The 16,832-nt window shown below is 46.4% G+C and overlaps 1 protein-coding gene across 1 annotated transcript in view; it reads right to left on the minus strand.

Annotated features, from left to right (window-relative positions):
* Window positions 1–616: 616 nt before the first annotated feature.
* Window positions 617–16,832, minus strand: part of ABTB2 (ankyrin repeat and BTB (POZ) domain containing 2) — a 137,656-nt gene continuing 121,440 nt past the window's right edge. Inside the window, exons 7-19 of the mRNA XM_010007451.1 lie at window positions 15,851–16,016; window positions 12,613–12,702; window positions 12,061–12,162; window positions 10,301–10,397; window positions 9,042–9,177; window positions 7,287–7,513; window positions 6,343–6,521; window positions 5,285–5,390; window positions 5,047–5,149; window positions 4,479–4,569; window positions 2,688–2,756; window positions 2,159–2,272; window positions 617–814 (exon numbers count right to left, since the gene is read on the minus strand). Of these exons, the coding sequence (XP_010005753.1) occupies window positions 617–814; window positions 2,159–2,272; window positions 2,688–2,756; window positions 4,479–4,569; window positions 5,047–5,149; window positions 5,285–5,390; window positions 6,343–6,521; window positions 7,287–7,513; window positions 9,042–9,177; window positions 10,301–10,397; window positions 12,061–12,162; window positions 12,613–12,702; window positions 15,851–16,016 (1,678 nt within the window). The remainder of the gene's footprint in view (window positions 815–2,158; window positions 2,273–2,687; window positions 2,757–4,478; window positions 4,570–5,046; window positions 5,150–5,284; window positions 5,391–6,342; window positions 6,522–7,286; window positions 7,514–9,041; window positions 9,178–10,300; window positions 10,398–12,060; window positions 12,163–12,612; window positions 12,703–15,850; window positions 16,017–16,832) is intronic.

Consider the following 16,832-nt stretch of genomic DNA (forward strand, 5'->3'; position numbering starts at 1 on the left):
TCGCGGCCGCGACAGACAGGGGGGGGGGGGGGGGGAATTTATGTCAGAGCCTGTTGCCATGTAGAGACACTGGTGTTCATGGCTCCAGCAAGGCAGGTGTGTACCTCAGCCTGTGTTCTGACAGGTGACTCTGAGTGGGCAGTGTCCTTAGGGTTAGAAAACTCCTTCTATGCAGCCTTTTTGTTTGTTGTTGGTTTTTTTTGTTTTTTGTGTTTTTTTTTCAAGGAAAACATCTATGGGTGTCTCAACTGGGTGGCCATTTTGGTGTGTGGCCAGACACTGAGGAGTACACGTTTGGTGCTGGCTCTGGGTGTAGTGCCTCGTTCTCTGCAGCCCTGCCCTGTTCTTCTTTCAGTGCCAGCATGGATTTTCTCTTGGCTTGCATCCTCAGTTCTGGTTTGTGCCGTGACAGTGTTTCTGTGACAGTAGCAGCACAGAGAAGCCAGCTCCCCTCTTCCCCCGTCGGTGGGACGAGGCACAGCACCCTCGCCTGGGGGGTGTGTGTGGTAGGGGCCTTTCGGCAAGATGCAGAAGGCGAACGGGAAAGTCGCAGCTTTTCCCGAGGACGCGGCCCCTGCCGCTCCACCCACCGCTCCTGCTGCTCCTCCGTCCCGCCTCACACCCGGGAGGTGACATACACGGAGTGCAGGCGGGCGGCCAGGGCTGTCTGCAGGTCCCGCAGGGGCTCCAGGCCTTGCACCTTGCTGTTCCTGCTGTAGATCAGCTGTCTGAAGGAGTCCTGCTCTAGAAGGGAGCTCATGTGTTTGAGGAAGAAGCCTTCACAGAAGGAGGCTAGTTCGGGTGCGTTGTGAATCTGCCCGAGAGAAGATGATCAATTAGGAAGATCAATTAGCCTTTCTGTGACACAGACCTAAGGGACAAGCTGCTGCTCATTTCTTTTTCTATATAATGCTCTTCCCATTCATGTTTTCTAAGACCACAGGAACAGTGGAAAAGCAGTGAAGGTAGTACCAGCAATGGCTGAGAATTTCTTCTGGTGCTTTTTGCAGGCACAGGAGTGAGCAGGGAGGCAGTCAAGCTGTTTTAATTCCCTCCCCTGCTGGCAGAGCCACGGGCCTGCACTCCAGCCTGCTCCTCCTAAAGGAGCAGAGCAGCTGGCTGATGAAGTGGCCAAGATACCTGTTTGGCTGTGCAAGAGGGGAACTGGGGGCTGCACTGCCAGATGGCACACAGCTCCTGGCAAGATGAGGATGGTTCATAGGATGTGAGCCTAGCTCCCAGAAAAAAAGGAGCTGTGTGTAGGAAAACAGGGATGTTACACTTCTAAAACATGTTAGGTGGATTTTCTGGCTGTCGTCTGGTTCCCTTTGCTTCAGTGGGGGAAACTCAGAACAATGAAGCCCACATTCCATATTAAGCACTGTGCACACACATATCCCCTGTCTCTGGGAACTTTGTGCTAATAGTAATTTAAGGAAAAGAACTAAAGGCCAGTAGGGAATGTTCCCTTCATGCTCTCTGCCATTGCATACTGTGAAATTTTAGGTTCTGAAAGACACCAGCCCAAATTCCACGGAAAAAAAATGGCCCAGCATGGGAGTCAGGAATGGCAAAGGAGCAGCAGGACACTGCACACAGCATAAACATGTGCATGGAAATCAGCCCTTTGTGTAGTCCTTCTGCTTGTCTTTGAGGGATCTGACCTGCAAACTTCCAGGACTGGCAGAGTGTTTTTCTGTTCTTTTATTGGTGAGGTGAGCTATTTGCTATAGAGGTGAATATGTGTCACACAACAGTTCATGCTAGTCCTGGAGCTGTAAAGGATGTATTTTAGCAGGAGGAGTGCTAGGAAAGGGTTTCCCTCTTAGCTGCTGCTCTGTGATCAGTTGCCCTTGCTGCTCTGAGGATCTGAGTTGCTCAGTTTTGCTGGTGTTGCTGCTAAGACACCTCTCTCCCTGCTCTGTAGGGATCTTGCAGCAATGTCATACGTGATTGCTGCAGACAGGAAAGCATACTAGGGCTGTGTAGGACTGTGCAGGCTGGAACTTGAATACAACATCTGACTAGTGGCTCTGGCAGAGCTGCTAGTGTAGCAGGTGCCTGATCTGTGCCTCTTGTGTTTAGTTACCAAAAGGAGCTGGCAGAGAGCAGTGTGCTGTCCCACTGTTGCTCCTACAGAAGACAGTTTGGAGCGTACCTTTGCATATTTATAGATGTTAACAGAGTTCTCCATGCTGATCGTCTGGGCACAGAGGATTTCACAGTGTCTCTGGAGACCATCCAGTTGGAACAGGCTGGCAGCTGACAGCAGCTATCAGGAGAGGAGAGAAACTACTTGAAATTATGGGTCCTGAAAGGCTTTTAGGGAAGGGAAACAGAAATGAGGATTTCTTCTGCGAATAATCTCTGACTCCCTGTTCTAATGGCAAAGTCCTCCTGAAAAGAGCAGGAAGGCCACTTGATGCGCAGTTGAAGTGACAGACCACAGTGCTTTTGGCTGTACCCAGCACTTCCTACCACCACCACCCCCCACCATCTCATGGACATTATAAAACATAATTGCTAGTTCTTATTTCCAAGCAATGGTGTTTTGAACCTTTAAGCTCATTCCAAAGTGTTAAGTTACCCCCTGGAGTGGAAGCTTGCTGTTAGCTCCTGGATTCCACTTTTCAAGCCCTGTTTATGCCCCAGTGCACTTGGCAAGACTTAGAAGAAAACACTCTCACCTCTAAGATATCAGTGGTGGGAATTTCCATGGATTCCGTTCCTCCATAGTATAAATACTGCATCAGCATCTGGAATGGGAAGGAGGCCAGACATGGAGCTGCTGTCACTGAGCTCACAGGAGGCTGTGAAGGGCTGAGCTCCCCTTCCTGAGTGCTGGGAACCCTGCATTGTGCTGGCTGTCACCTCCACTGTTGGCTTGGTTATTTTTAGTTGTTTGTTGTTTTTTTTTTCCTTAGTGTGGCAAATCTGCTGCTTTCTAACACTTTTCTTCCTCAGGCTCTGACAAGGGCCCTGTTGAGGATTTCAGGCTGAGGGTGACAGTGTGTTTCTGAGCAACATGAATGTCCCTGTAAAACAGTTCCTCAGATCTGTCTTTGTGAAGCCTTGCAGGCCAGGCACATGCAGGGCTGCTGGAGCACTGGAGCTGCCACCCCTGAGCATCTGTGTCTCGGGGACCTCTCAGCCCCTCCTGTCCCCTGCTGTGCTTCTAATCAGCTTCCAGCCCCCATCAGGGCCAGAGGAAAAAGCCTAATTGTTTGCAGGGAAGAGCAAGAGGCAGCTTCTGCTCTTTGATCTGTGTGCAAAACAGTGCAGTCTTATCCAGGGAATGACTGGTTTGGTGTTGGAAGGAGAAGTCATCTCAGTGCCCTGGGCCCAGTATAAGCAGGTGTGGGACCATTTCTAACAGTACTGGTAACAAAACTAAGCTTCTGATTCTGGATATTGCCTTATTTGTAAAATGGAATTGCAGGGAAGCAAAGCTTCTTTCCAGCACAGCCCTGAGCAGAATGTAGATCTCGGGTGGCTCAACATCCTCTGTGCACCATAACTGAGCTTGCTGTAGAGTCACTTCATCTCTGATTTTAGTTACCAGCAAATTGTTTAATCTTTGAAGTATTTCACTGTTTTAATTCTTTTTGATTTGTTGCAGTGAGGCAGAGGTGTTTCTCTTTAGAAGCCTTTTGATGTAAAATTGTTGTTAGGGGAGCTTGTTTTAATATACTCAATTACATCTTATTTTTTGTGTCATGGCCTGAGCTGCCAAATGTTATGTCATCTATCCAGCACAAAACTTGCTCAGCCCCTTCCCACTACAGCAAATATATTCTTTATCAACTTCAACTTCATTGCCTCTATGTGAGATGCCAGCACTGCTGACCAGCAGCTTTGCTGTTCTGTTTGCTTCTAGAAAAAGGAAAAGCCTCAACGCTGTAGTGACACAGTTGTGCAACCTGTTCTGCACTTCAGGTTTCCCTGTTCTGGACCATCCTTCCAAATCTGGAACCTGGAATAACTCAACTATCACATTTCACTGACTTGGTTTTTTTCCTTGGGTTAAGTATCCTGCTTTCTCTCCATCATGAATGGAGAGACCTCTCTTAGGTCCATTAAATACAGAACCAAAGTGCAATTGTCAATTTTGAGTCTTTCTTGCAAGGGACACGACTGATTTCTGATCAGATTTGAGCTAATACAAAGCCTGGCAGTCCACCTGCTGTACACAAGTTTACTTTTTGCTTACCACAGCATGGAAATGGTCCCTTAAAAAGTATGAAAATGGTGTCTTAAAAGTATAAAACTGCTTTCAGTAGAAGACTCATTTCCCCTGCTTTATGGAGGAGTCAGTGAGAAAGCAAGAATATAGCCTGGAGGTTTCTGATAAAGATCAGAATCCTCCTGAAATGAACTCCAATCTATTTGTAAATGACCTGTGATATTAAAGCCTTGGCCCTCTCAACTTCAAAGTATGTGAGAAGATGAGAAGAGAAAAGGTAGAGTAAGTTACATACCTTGAAAATATTGTATTTCATGTCACTGATTTCAACAGTCTTGCTGCCGTGGCTGTCGTGCTCCGTTTTATTGGTCATCAGGGTCTTAAACCTGAGAATGGTTTGAAGAGGTTTCTGTATTAGTGCTTCATGTACTTGTTACCCACTGACCAGCAGCCTTAGCAGGGGCAAAGGCAGGATCCTTCCCTGCTCTTGCTTGCAAGTTGAAAACCAAAACATTTCTTTCAATAGAACGCAATTAGTTTAGAACTTCAGGGACAACTTAACCTGGGAAGTTCTTGAGTCTGATCCAATCCCACCCTGGAGTACTTGCACAACACTGTTACTATGCCAACAAGAGGGAAAGAAACAAGGAACTGCAAGCGTACCAGGTCCAGGGTGAGATTTCCAGGAAATCTGGAGCAAGCGGAGGTCTCGCTGGCAAACCCTGAGAGGGCGAGTGGGCAGGCAGCAAGTGGCTGGATATGTACCTTCCCAACTACTGCGCAGGATCTTAGGGATAATTACTGGTTATTTTATGTCAGTTACCTTCCTGTAACACTGTACCTGGCTGTGGAGAACAACTCACCTGTTGGATGCAGTAACCAGCAGGACTTTGTGTGCATAAAATAGCTTTCCTTCCACTAAGAAAGTGACATCGGACATTTCTTTATTGTTTAGAAAGTGAGGATCTATTAGGGAAGGAAAGAGGAAAAAATAAAAGGGTGAGTATTTTTTTGAAACTGTGGATGCTTTAAGAAAAATAACAAACAACAACAACCACAACAGAAATGCCAAGAACTTCACTGCTCAGGTGAGCACCTTACCCAGGCGGGCTGGCAGTGTCTTTCGGATCTCGGGAATGCTGGGGATGGGGCTGCTGCCGTAGCAGTGGGTGAAGATGGATGCAAGCTGCTGGTTGATGGAATCATTCTGCAAGGAGGACAGAACAGGTATCATCCACCAGCACTTTGTGCTGAGCAGCTTTCAGACATGAGGCTTACAGCACCTGCACCCTAGGAGAATAAGCTCCAAAGAGTAGGACAAGCACGTGATCAGAAGGAACACACTCTGGCAAAGCTCTCAGCAACAGTTTATGGGCGAACCAAGGGAAAAAGAGTCCATCAGCAAAAGTTGATCCTTCCACTTGCTCTGTAAGAGGGGAGCCCACAAACCTGTTCTCAGCCAGATCTGATTAATGCTTTCAGTTCTTGGTCAGAGCAAGCTCCAGTTCCTAGTATGCAATTGTTTTTATTTAGCCAATTGTATCTCTTACACTGAAATGGTCCTTTAAATTAAAGCATATGGTAGTGACCAGTTATGGTGGTCACAAGAGGTGAAGATACTCCCCAGCCTCCCCTGCCTGTGCATTTCGAGTGTGTCCCTTCTATAGTCCAAATGCCAGCATCCCCCTCTGAACAAGGAGGGCAACAGCCTCTTGGAAGAGAATGTGGTACAGCCTGGGTGAGCTTATCTGCAAAACTGGATCAAACCCCTTCTAGACATGCCTTGAAAAGCAAGGGAGGAACAGTCACTGGCAATCTTTAAATAAAAGAAAAAAGTAGAAGGAAAATGTCACTGAACAGAAGGATTGTTCAGAGAGTTGTGACTGAGGGAACCTGAATTGCCCAGTGCTGTGCTGGTAACTCTTCCTCTCACAGTCCCATGGTTGCAAAAGCCAGGTGCTGAGCAGGACTTGAACAGAGCAGCTTTCAGTTCTGCTGAGATGAGGGCCCTGGCTGGGAGGGCTGCAGCTGTGGGTCAGACAGAGCTCCCAGGGCCTTTTTCAGACCCTGACTCAGCAGGGACTTTGCACAGGCTTCCACCTGCTGTGTGCTGCAAAAAAAACAGTTAGTTTTGATAGTGTTACCAAAGTAATAATTACTTTGCTGGTTTTGAGGATGTCAAACATGAGCTGCAGCCCTTCATTAACCAGTTCTTCATTATAGTCCTCCTCCTTGATGGTGACAAATTCCCGTAGGAGGGTCTGCACGACAGAGTAACGGGACTGGTAGAAGGTTGTCCTCAGCGACTCGATCCACACGTGGAGCTTCCAAGGGACTCCTGCAGCCACAGGGAAAAGGAGAGGGATGGATGAGGCTTTGCTGAAGTATCCGTGAGTAGATTGTCCTGCTGCTGGTACTGACAGTGGCTGAAGTAGATCTTTACATACACCCTATCAGCAGATACATTTGTCTCTTGGTATCAGAGATGACTGGTCTGGGTCACTAACAGATTGACTTATCTGCAATAAACTGATACCAGGACCATAGGTTGGAACCTTCTGCTGATCTTTAAGGACCAGAGACTCCCTAGTGTGTATTTAGCTTCAGGATTAGCCAGAACTGCAAATAAATTTTAACTGAACTTGTAAAGAATACCTAACCCCACACACACATGGTGTGAAGTCTTTCCTCCTGTAACAGTCTTGACACATAAGCTTCAAAACTTTTTTCCCACTTTTGAATCAAATTGTTCTTTCGCCTTAACCCATATCATCTCTGATGTTATCTTTGTTTGGGAGAGCAGCCTCTTTAACACTTAACACTTTAAGTGTCAGGGTATCTGACAGAGAGACATGCCCCTTGCTTTTGATACATGGGAACAGGGAATCCAGCCAAAAGTGAGAGACATCCTAGATCAGTGGGAATTTGAAAAAAAAAGTTATCATGTGAGGGACCTTAAACACTTAAAAAAATTAAATTAGACAGCTGGTTCCCATCAGCTTGGGAGAAGTTGCAGTTGGGCTGAACAGATTCTTCTCCAGGGGACAGGGGCACAAGCTTTTCACACGTGTACACGATGCTTAAAATAAAGAGAACACCTTACCAAGGGCCCTGAGCTCCATGGTGATGTCTACGTAGCCGTGCTCAGCACTGTAGTACATGGCCTCCTGCAGAGCTTTCATTCGTGTTTTGCACAGCCTGACTTGTCCCTCGCTGGAGCTGCCCTGGCTGGAGGTGTCACTCTCCACCCCCTCAGCTAAAATCTCCTCCAGTGAGAGGACATCTCCCTTCAGCTGCTGGGGCTGGGTCAGGAGCTTGCGCAGAACGTTCCTGAGGAGAGGGAAGAGATCTCGCTTATTGATAAATGAAATAGCAATTCAGGCAGGACTGTGATGGTCTGGGTTTAGGGGTCTGGCTTCATCAATAATAATTTTCCTTCCAGAGCCAGACAGCTGGCAGATACGGAGCAGCATTTGATACACTTGTCCTTTGCTATCCCATGTGCTAAAAATCAATGGCCTGATAGCAAAGGCAAAAGAATGGAATATGCTCTGGAACCTCAGTGGCACATAGAAGCACACACTTCCTCCTGCCAGCCCCAAGTGTGGTGACATATTAAGTAAGATCTACCAGAGAGTGTCTGTTAGACCCTTTACTGTTTTCCTAAATGACCATCCTCAAGCACCATTACATTGATTTCCTCAGCCCTGCTTCCTGCATCAGTACAGAGAAACCATAAAAAAAACACAAACAAAAGGTAGTTCCACATCACTAACTCCAGGCAGAATCGTTTTGGTTTGGAATTTCACACAGCAGTTGCAAGGAAGAGGCTTTCTTGTTTGTGTCCAGCCACCTTTAGGAAGGCTGGATGGCTGGTGTCCCTCCAGCCAGCTGGAGCGACCTGCAGCAGAGCTTCCCCAGCCCAGCACTCTGCGGTGGCGCTCACCTGCCACTAGCTGGTGCTTTCTTTGCACTCACACCACTCGGTGTGACTTAAAAAAATGTTCATTTGGTGCTGTAGGATCACCCTGACCTATCCAGTTGAAAAATAAGCCTCCAGTTTCACAGTTTGCACAGTTAGACCTTGCAGAAGATTGTGGGGAGGGAAGAGAGCTGGGAACAGAGCAGCGTTTGTGCAGTTTTACACTGTCCATCACTGCATGAGGCTGCTCCAGCTTTGTGCAGTTTGGGCCTCGTTTGAGCTTGGGTTATTTTTCCAGGTGTATCCAAGTGTGTGATGTACCTGGAGGTGCTGTCCTCCTGTAAGGCAGAGCTGTGTTCAGGCAAGGTAGCTGCTCTTTAACGTGCTACTGGAAGGGCCAGGCTGTACTGGGAAACCCTGTGGACACCTCCCAGCCCAACGACATGGGTGGTTTCAGGGCTGTTTTAATTGGCTTGTTACACTCATATTTTTTTCTGGGAACAGAAAGATCTCTGGATGGGTTTGCAAGTAATGGCTTAGTTCTAAATAACTACCCTGAAAACAGGGTTGGAAAGCCCAGGCTGGCTTTTCAGCATTTTAATGACTGATTTACTGGTTGGCCATCCCAAAACCAGAGATGGAGTCAATCAAATTCTGCTGCAGATCTTTTTTTGCCATCTTAATTCTGCCTCAGAACATGAACCATGATCCCATAACCTTCCCAGAGGTGGAACTCAGTCTGCTCATGTATAACCTAGAACCAGCTCCTACCCACTCCTAGTCCTGCAGAACCAGACCAGCAAGTGAGAAGAAAATGCAAAGAGCAACTGCCAGTTTTAAGAATCTTTCTGTTCCCCAAAATACTTTAAAGGCACAACCTATGTCTGAACTGGACCAGTCTGAGAAAAATGGCTCTGAGCATGAGCAGAGCTTTACCTGTGCCCATGTGCAGCTGAGTGGCTGAAGCAATTCATATCCTCATGAAGTGATGAAGACATCCCATTGACTTCCAGCATACTCAGGAGTGGATCAGCACCCCTGCTCAGCAGTAAGCTGACCAGCTCGTAGTTTCCTAGGAAGAAATGGACAGAATCATCAGGATGATTCCATGTCTACTGCCTCTTTGATATAGCATATAACAGGATTGGGAACGGACACTGTACCAGCAACTTCTAGGCTTCCAGAGCACCCTGCAAGCATGAGGCTTCATAACATCTCAGAGAGAGAAACTGAGTCACAAAGCACTTAAATTACCTAACAACACACAACTAGCTAGAGGCAGAATGAAAAGAGAATTAAACTGGTCTGGTGCTCTCAATACATACCAGCAGAGCTGTGTGCAACCAGTTTTACTAGGATTAGAGGCTGGGCTGCTTAGCTGGTGGATGAGATGAACAAAGACCAGACAGGAGCTGCTCTGTGCTGCTCTTGCTGACCACAGCTCCATAAACCCTCCCTGCAGACAAGTATCTGGGTGCAGCCCACATTCAACCAGGCCTCCTTTCCACTCCTTTCACTAGATGGAGCAGGGAATGGTGGCAGGAGACCTAGCACAATGAGCATTTGCTATTTTTTTTTACCCCTTCAATAAAACTTGGTGCAGAGGAAGGCAGAGACTTATCTTCATAAACACACAAAAAATGAAGCTGAAAGTAATGAAGAAGAAAAGGTAAAAACAACTAGAAGTTAAGTGTGGAAAAATAACAGGTACTTTTAGGCTAGCACAGGCTTGCTCCCAGAATGTGAAACTCTTCTCCTGACAGGTAGAAGCCATGCAGAATTTTACTCATATTTAATAAATTAATAAAACAAATTTCTTTCTATAGCAGCTATTTTTCCCCAGGCTGAACTTAAAACTTGTTAATTTTTGCAGCTGGATGTTATTTAGATCCAAGACATGCCTAGACTAGACAGTAGCTGGTTTATGTTCCTTGCCAGTGCCCTGTGCAGAGGAGTTATTTCAGTCAGCTTCACTCTGGAGGCCACTGGCAGGAGATGAGCGTTGGGACCACCTGCAGACACTCATCTAGTGCCCATCAAACCTCTTGCCACATGACAACAGCTTTAAGTCCTGTACCCAGGGTACCTCAGAATGGAACGTGACTCTTCCCACAGTTTCCAGACACTGGACCTCCCAATGTGAGCTGGTTGTGGTTATTGTGGGGTAGCAGGAGCTGAGGCTGTGCTGAGCTTACCTGCTGCTGAGGCCAGCTGGAGGGGGGTCTCGGCGTAGTTGTCTTCTCCACTGTTAACAGCAGAGCCCTCAACGTGGGCACCAGCATCCAGAAGCAGCTGCAACAGGCACAGGAAAGACAAGGAGTTGAGAAAAGAGCAGTGCAGAAAGACAGAAGAGGTTGTGGGTGTGTTCAAAAAGCAAGCCAGCAGATTCATCCACACACAGAGACCATCTCAAAAGGTGAAAGCAAAATATTTATTACAAGACAAACTTCTCTTGCCTAGGACTAAGGTCTCCACATGAATGTCAGGTTAAGAGTTTTCTTCCTTTCTCTTGCTTTACTCTGCTTTCAGTAGTGAGTTCAAGCTGGAAGGCTGCTCAGCTGGCAGCTTGGAGAACATCACCTACTTGTTTGTTTGGTTTTTCTTTTCTTTTTACATCTCCTTGATGAACATGGTTTTGCAACTGTAATTTTCCAGCTCCAAAGAGCTGGGCAATCAGAGCTTCTCTTCAGTACAGGAAGTCCATCTGATGCAGTTCCACGCTGTGCTCAGGAAACAGGGATTCTCCAGGGAATCCCCCTGGAGGCCAACCATACCTCAGCAGACACAGAACCTGCTTTCACTGGATGCACAGAGCAGCTTTGCAAGGGAAACTCCCCCCTCCCAGATGAAGAGGAGAAGGTTATAAGCTAATGGGGACCTTTTATGGCCAGGGAGGGCTGGCAGACACATGGGGCACCCCAGGCACCGTGTGCAGGTGCAGAGGGGTGGGTGCTGCCCCTCTCCCACAGCAGGGAGGGTAAACCCTGCCCATGGGTACATCACCAGCACTGCAGGAGGTTCTCCCACTGTGGAGGAGTCCAGCTGACTGATTCCTACAACACTGTCACATTCTAACAGTCTCAGCCAGGCCCAGTTAGTGATAACCTTGGTCTTGACACAGCAAACGCATTCACATTTCTATTATCAAACATTTTGCAGAGCACGACTGCTGGGTGGTTTCTCTCTCGGTGCCAGCTGTTCCATGCAAGTCTTGCACAGTAGACCTTAACTGGAAAAGGGGTTTTCTACACTGATTTCAGCAAAAGCTGACATCTGCCCTTTTAATGACAGTTGCCCAATTAAAACAAAACAAACAAAGATTATGTAATCTTTGGTTTTAACCAAAATGAAAGAAACAAACATTGTGGTAACACAGTCCAACAGGACCTTGGCTACACCTCCAGGGAGAATCACACTCTTATCTCACATATAAATTCAGGCTGCCCAATCTTTGTCATCCCAAAGGCTGCCCTGGCAACCTGCCAGGTGGACTCAACCTTTGTGATTGTTTACAAATGTACACAAACAGACGAGTGTGTGCAACCTCCCGTGTTGCTCATTGCTCATATCTTTTCTTTCTCTTTTCAGCAGAAGGTAAATTGAATTCACCAGCACTTGGCTCTCTGTTGTGATCACTGTTGAATTCCTCTTGAAGTTCAGGGAGGATTCCCAGGACTCCACCCCATTCCACTGCCCTCTGCATTAATTCCCCAGAAAAGGGAAGGGGGAGGATGTGAGAGGCTCAACTCCCACGGTGGCTTAAGTCTTGTTCATGCAATTCTGGAGGATTATAAAGGAAGTCACAGATGATTTGCTGCCACTGGAGCAGAAATCAGCAGATGTTTCATTTTTGCAGGTGTAAATGTATAACCCAAAGAACATCACAAGTCAGAAAGCATCCAGTCCCTCTGTCCCTGCTGTAAAGATTCCCAAGGAGGAGAATTCCTCTGCTTACCTGAACAACAGAGATGTGCCCGTGGAGCACAGCGAAGGTGAGAGCGGTCCAGTGCCGGCTGTCGGGATGGACTGATGGGTATCGTGGAGAGGCGCTGGGAACCTGGGAGAAGGGAACCAGGCAGTTGGTCACCACTGTGGGCTCTGTCTGCCAGAATCTTCAGACTTGCACATAACTGGTTTTTTTTCTTTGTGACAACTGCAGGGAAGGGTAACTTAGGCCCATTTAGAGAAGGCTGCCAGCACCAGTCGCACTGCCCAGTCCCCTGGGCCTTTTTAATGGGCTTACTGGTTTCTCCCCATGGCAGCTCTCAGGAGGGAGGCCCCTTTACCCAACTGTGCCTATTAGACTTGCCAATGCCAATCATAACCGGAGCCACTGAGTGCTCCAGAGGTTTGGAAGGTTTTCTTTCCCCTCCCAAATCCCTGAAGCAATGATTTCTGAAATAAGTGGCTTCCAGAAACGAAGCTTCAGTTGCTAGGAAAGATTTTGCAATGCCTCTTGCTAGTTAACAGATGACTAATTATGGGGACAGGGTCCTTTATTACTTACTGGTATATCTAAATTTGCTCCAGCATCTATAAGCATTTGGACCATGGCTTCATCTCCAGCAGCACAGGCGTACATAAGTGGGGTCATACCCTTCAGGAAGAAGAAGAGAAAGTTGTGTTTCTTTACCTAAACAATGAAACTGCTACAGACACGGGGAGTGTGAACCTTAACACACAGAAGAGTCTGTAGGGACAGCACAAGTGTATGTTCAGAACATCTTGGTTTCTATGCAGAGTGGGCACAATACACTAGTATTGCAAAGTGATGGGGACAAAACACAAGGGGACAAGACTGCAAGAATACAAACCAAAATCCCAGCCCTGTATTGTCCATAATGCTTGACCCTTCTCCAGGCTGCCAAAAAAGATCCATTTCTTGGATCATTTGTAGCCAGATGAACAGAAAGCACAAACCAACATAAAAATACACAAGATGAATTTGTTTGGCAATTGAGCCCTGTTGCTAAAATCCTATTTGCCACAATATTTCAGCATTTCAATCCATAAATCTCTCTCATTCTATTTAACCAGCAAACCATGACAGCTCAGAAATGAGTTAAGAGAGAAATGAGCCTTACTTACTGAGTTCATTCCAAAAGTAGCCAAGGACAGAAAGGAGATGGCCTAGTAAAATCCTCTCCTGCTCACATCCCACATTTTTTCCCCTCCCTTCATCAATTTTTCCCAGGCAGCCTCTCTGCTGCTCTTTGTGTAATAATGCAGCTTCGTCTTTAGAGAGGGACATAAATACAGTTACATCTCACACAGAGGAGTTCAGCTCTTGGATCTGCAGAGGGGTCTTTTCCAAACAGCCACAATTCCAAACTTCCTGCGTTTGAGGCAGTTACATCTGCAATGATGTTACAGGGGTGATGGCTGGGGGGGCAATAGGTAGGTTTGGCTTTTGGGGGACTTGGGAGGATCCACTCTCATTAAAGACAAACTTAACTGAGAACTCAAAACTTGGGTCTGCAGTACAAGCCCATATTTACTGCCACAGTCAGGGGGCCAAAACTAAAGGTTTGTACAGATTTTGTTTCATTTTATTTTTAATATCAGTTTTGCCTTCCCTGCTTGTTTCAAGATACTCTTTTCCTAAATGCTTCAAATCCTGTGAAACCCAGGTTGCTGCTGGGTCCCCACTGGAAGTGAATACAGGGTCCTGCTCCAAACTCAATTTCTGCAGATACATTCTGAGCTCCCTCCCTCTCTCTAATCTCTCCACACCCAGATGAGTAGAAGTAGGTCTGAACAAACACCTCAACACTGGACATGCTCACGTTCTGGGAGTGGTCAAAACCTGAATCTAGAGCCTCTATGTTATAGTCCAACAGCTCTGTTTATTACAGGATTTGCACCACAACTTTTGCTGTGCTTGCCAGGTGAGAGATGGTCACACCCGGCTGCAGTGCCCTGGAGGGCCTGCCTATGGTGCACTGGTTGAGGAACACTCATCATGACCAAAAGAAATCAAGATTATATGAACTGAGCTTATCAGGTGCCAGTATTAAATGTTCTATCACATGGCAGGACATGGAGACCTGCTTTCTGTTGCCATGCCCAAGTGAGTTTTCCCAAGTTTGGAAATACTGGCTTGGGCTTATTCCTTCACAGAAGGGCAAGATCAGCTTGCTGCAAAGTTCAGATTGGGTTTCAAATTCCAGTTATGACAGAGTGACTGCTAGAGTTTGGATTTAAGTCTCTCTGTGACTGGTAGCACAATGGAGGACACTTTGCTTAGCTGCAGAGATGAATTGCTCCAGAAACCCTTGAGTGGAGAATTTCATAGTAACAATGTCTCCAGAGGGAGCCTGTCTTGCCCTCCTCGGTCAGTGCCAAAACTCTGCTTTGAGTTGTGGGAGCAGCATTCTGCAAAGAAGACAGAGTTGCCAGCACGGTGCGACCCCCCTGCTCACAGCAGGACTGGCTGGAGGATGACATCAACAGGATGACAATGAGACCATAAATAATTGACAGCAGAAACTCCTCACACTTTTCAATGAGTTGCCCACAGAGTGCAGGGTCTTTATGCATAAAAAGAAAGCTCCTGGTTTGCTGGCTGGCTAAAGAAAGGTAAAGAACACCCCACAAGGGAGAAGTGATGGTCTTGGAGCCAGTGTCTTTGGTGCTAGGGTGGTAATGTTCATGATGCAAAATAATCTGCTCTGAGAGAACTAAAGGCCTCAAGGGCTCCAAAACCAAGAATTGTAAAAATAATTATGGGGGAAAAAAAAGAAGTAATCTGCCACCTTTGTTACTTTAATATCAAGGGGACCTATGATTTCATACCCCACCTCTGGGACCACAGAGTTCCTTGTAGTGGATTTGTACATGAGGATTAGCTTCTGCTCCTATCTGTGTACACACTCACACTTCCTTTGAAATTGCACGTGGTGGAAAGTACTGTGGAAGATGTGTGGGTTTCAGCACTTGGGCTGAAATGCTACTGCAGTAGAATGCTGTTGAGGACAAAGTCGCTCTAATTGAATGTAAAGCCTTCCTACTGCTAAACATCCTGTTGTTTCTGAGGCATGACAGCTCATTCTCATTGCTGTGACAGCTATGATGAGTATTTATTTGGGAGAAGGAGGGTTTTTAATTAAAAGCTAATTCAATGATACCCCAGAGAACAGACTCTGCTGTTACTTGATGGGTCTGACAGCACAAGTAGAAGCAGCACAAGACTCCCCACTCTACCAAATCCCTGTGGTTCAGTGTTGCTGGGCAGGGAACAGGTAAAAATGAAAAAAAACAGACACATCAACATGATGGATTTTCAACAAAGCTAACAGTGACTGATAGCAATGCCACTGGGGTTCTTGGTGCTGTTTCTTACAGGCCAGACTGTTCTGAGAACAGCCATCAGACAGGAAAATCTTTTGGTCACTCCTCCCTCAGCCAGCACAATCCAGTTTGTTTTGACACTGCTTTAGCATTGAGCCAATGTCAGACCTTCCATTTGCAGCCACTGTATTAACCTGCTTCCCACCAGTGTCTGAGACAGGCCAAGGAACAGACCTACACTCCAGCTGATAAATATTCAATTCACTCTAAGCTGTGGCTTTTTGGGGGGTTGTTTTTTTATTTTCTAAGGGATACGTTTTCACACTAAAACACAAAGTGGAATCAGAAAAGCCTTGGAGAGGCAATCAGCACTCACAGCCTGGTGTATTGATTTGCCACATGGAAAGGAACGTGCACTGTGCTAACACAGTGTGTGTGTGGTGCTGTGGCAATACCTGATCATCCATGGTGTTAACCCCCTCAGGTCCCAGCACGTCGATGGCTTGGTTGATCAGATCTGTCCTTCCACAGTTGAGCATTCTGAAGCCCAGATCCTGCTGGAATTTTTCAGTAGCAGCCTTAGCATCCAGCCTCCTGAAGGAACTAAAGCAGCATTCGGGTCTGTGAAGAACAAAAGCATTTCTGGGTATACATATATATATATACATATATTTACATTTTTTCCTTAGTTTCACCTCCTAAGAAATCCAGGCTCATGAATTTTCATGATTTGACCTATCATGTGCCTTCCCCACTCCATAATAATTTCTGAAAAAACGGGTTAGCTTCACTCATACTGGAGACACCTTTAGTTCTTAAAGGCAGCCAGTAAGTTAATGTCAACACTGGAAAAATACTAAGTGGTGTCCAAGCAGAGACACCTTGTCAGTGCCCTGTTCTCAGGGAAAGACAGGAAGAAATCCTTATTCCTTCTCAAGAGTGGTGGTTCCCAGCCAGCTCCTCACTACAAGGGTAGCTCTGGACCAGGAATTACTTCTGCTACATTTTACCCAGCACAATGGGAAGGGGATGCTGGAATATGGCCATTCCAACAGGCCAAGGTTACTGCAGCAGAGAGGTTATTGTGGTGGGACCAGTGCCAACCTGCAGCAACCAGGTTTCCTTAGTTCAGCTTCTCACAAAAACCCCACCAAAATCCAGTTGCCTTAAATAATTAGCTGTACAGGTTTTGGATATCATAGTTGTGTTTTCCTGCTTGATATAGGATAGTCCATCAAACATACACAACAACATATTGCAAGGAGGAAAAGGGGTGGAGAGAAAATAAAATCCTGGTGTAGTTCTAGGGTGAAACAATTATTCTGTCTGCCTACCAGACCAGCTACCCTTTTGAAACAAAAGGCATTTCTGAAAGAAGATAATGATCCTTATTCTTTTCTGGAAAGAAAATAAAAATAAATAAATCAAGTCAAATTT

This window comes from Chaetura pelagica, unplaced genomic scaffold (genome assembly GCF_000747805.2).
Source record: "Chaetura pelagica isolate M959 unplaced genomic scaffold, ChaPel_1.0 scaffold401, whole genome shotgun sequence".
NCBI lineage: Eukaryota > Metazoa > Chordata > Aves > Apodiformes > Apodidae > Chaetura > Chaetura pelagica.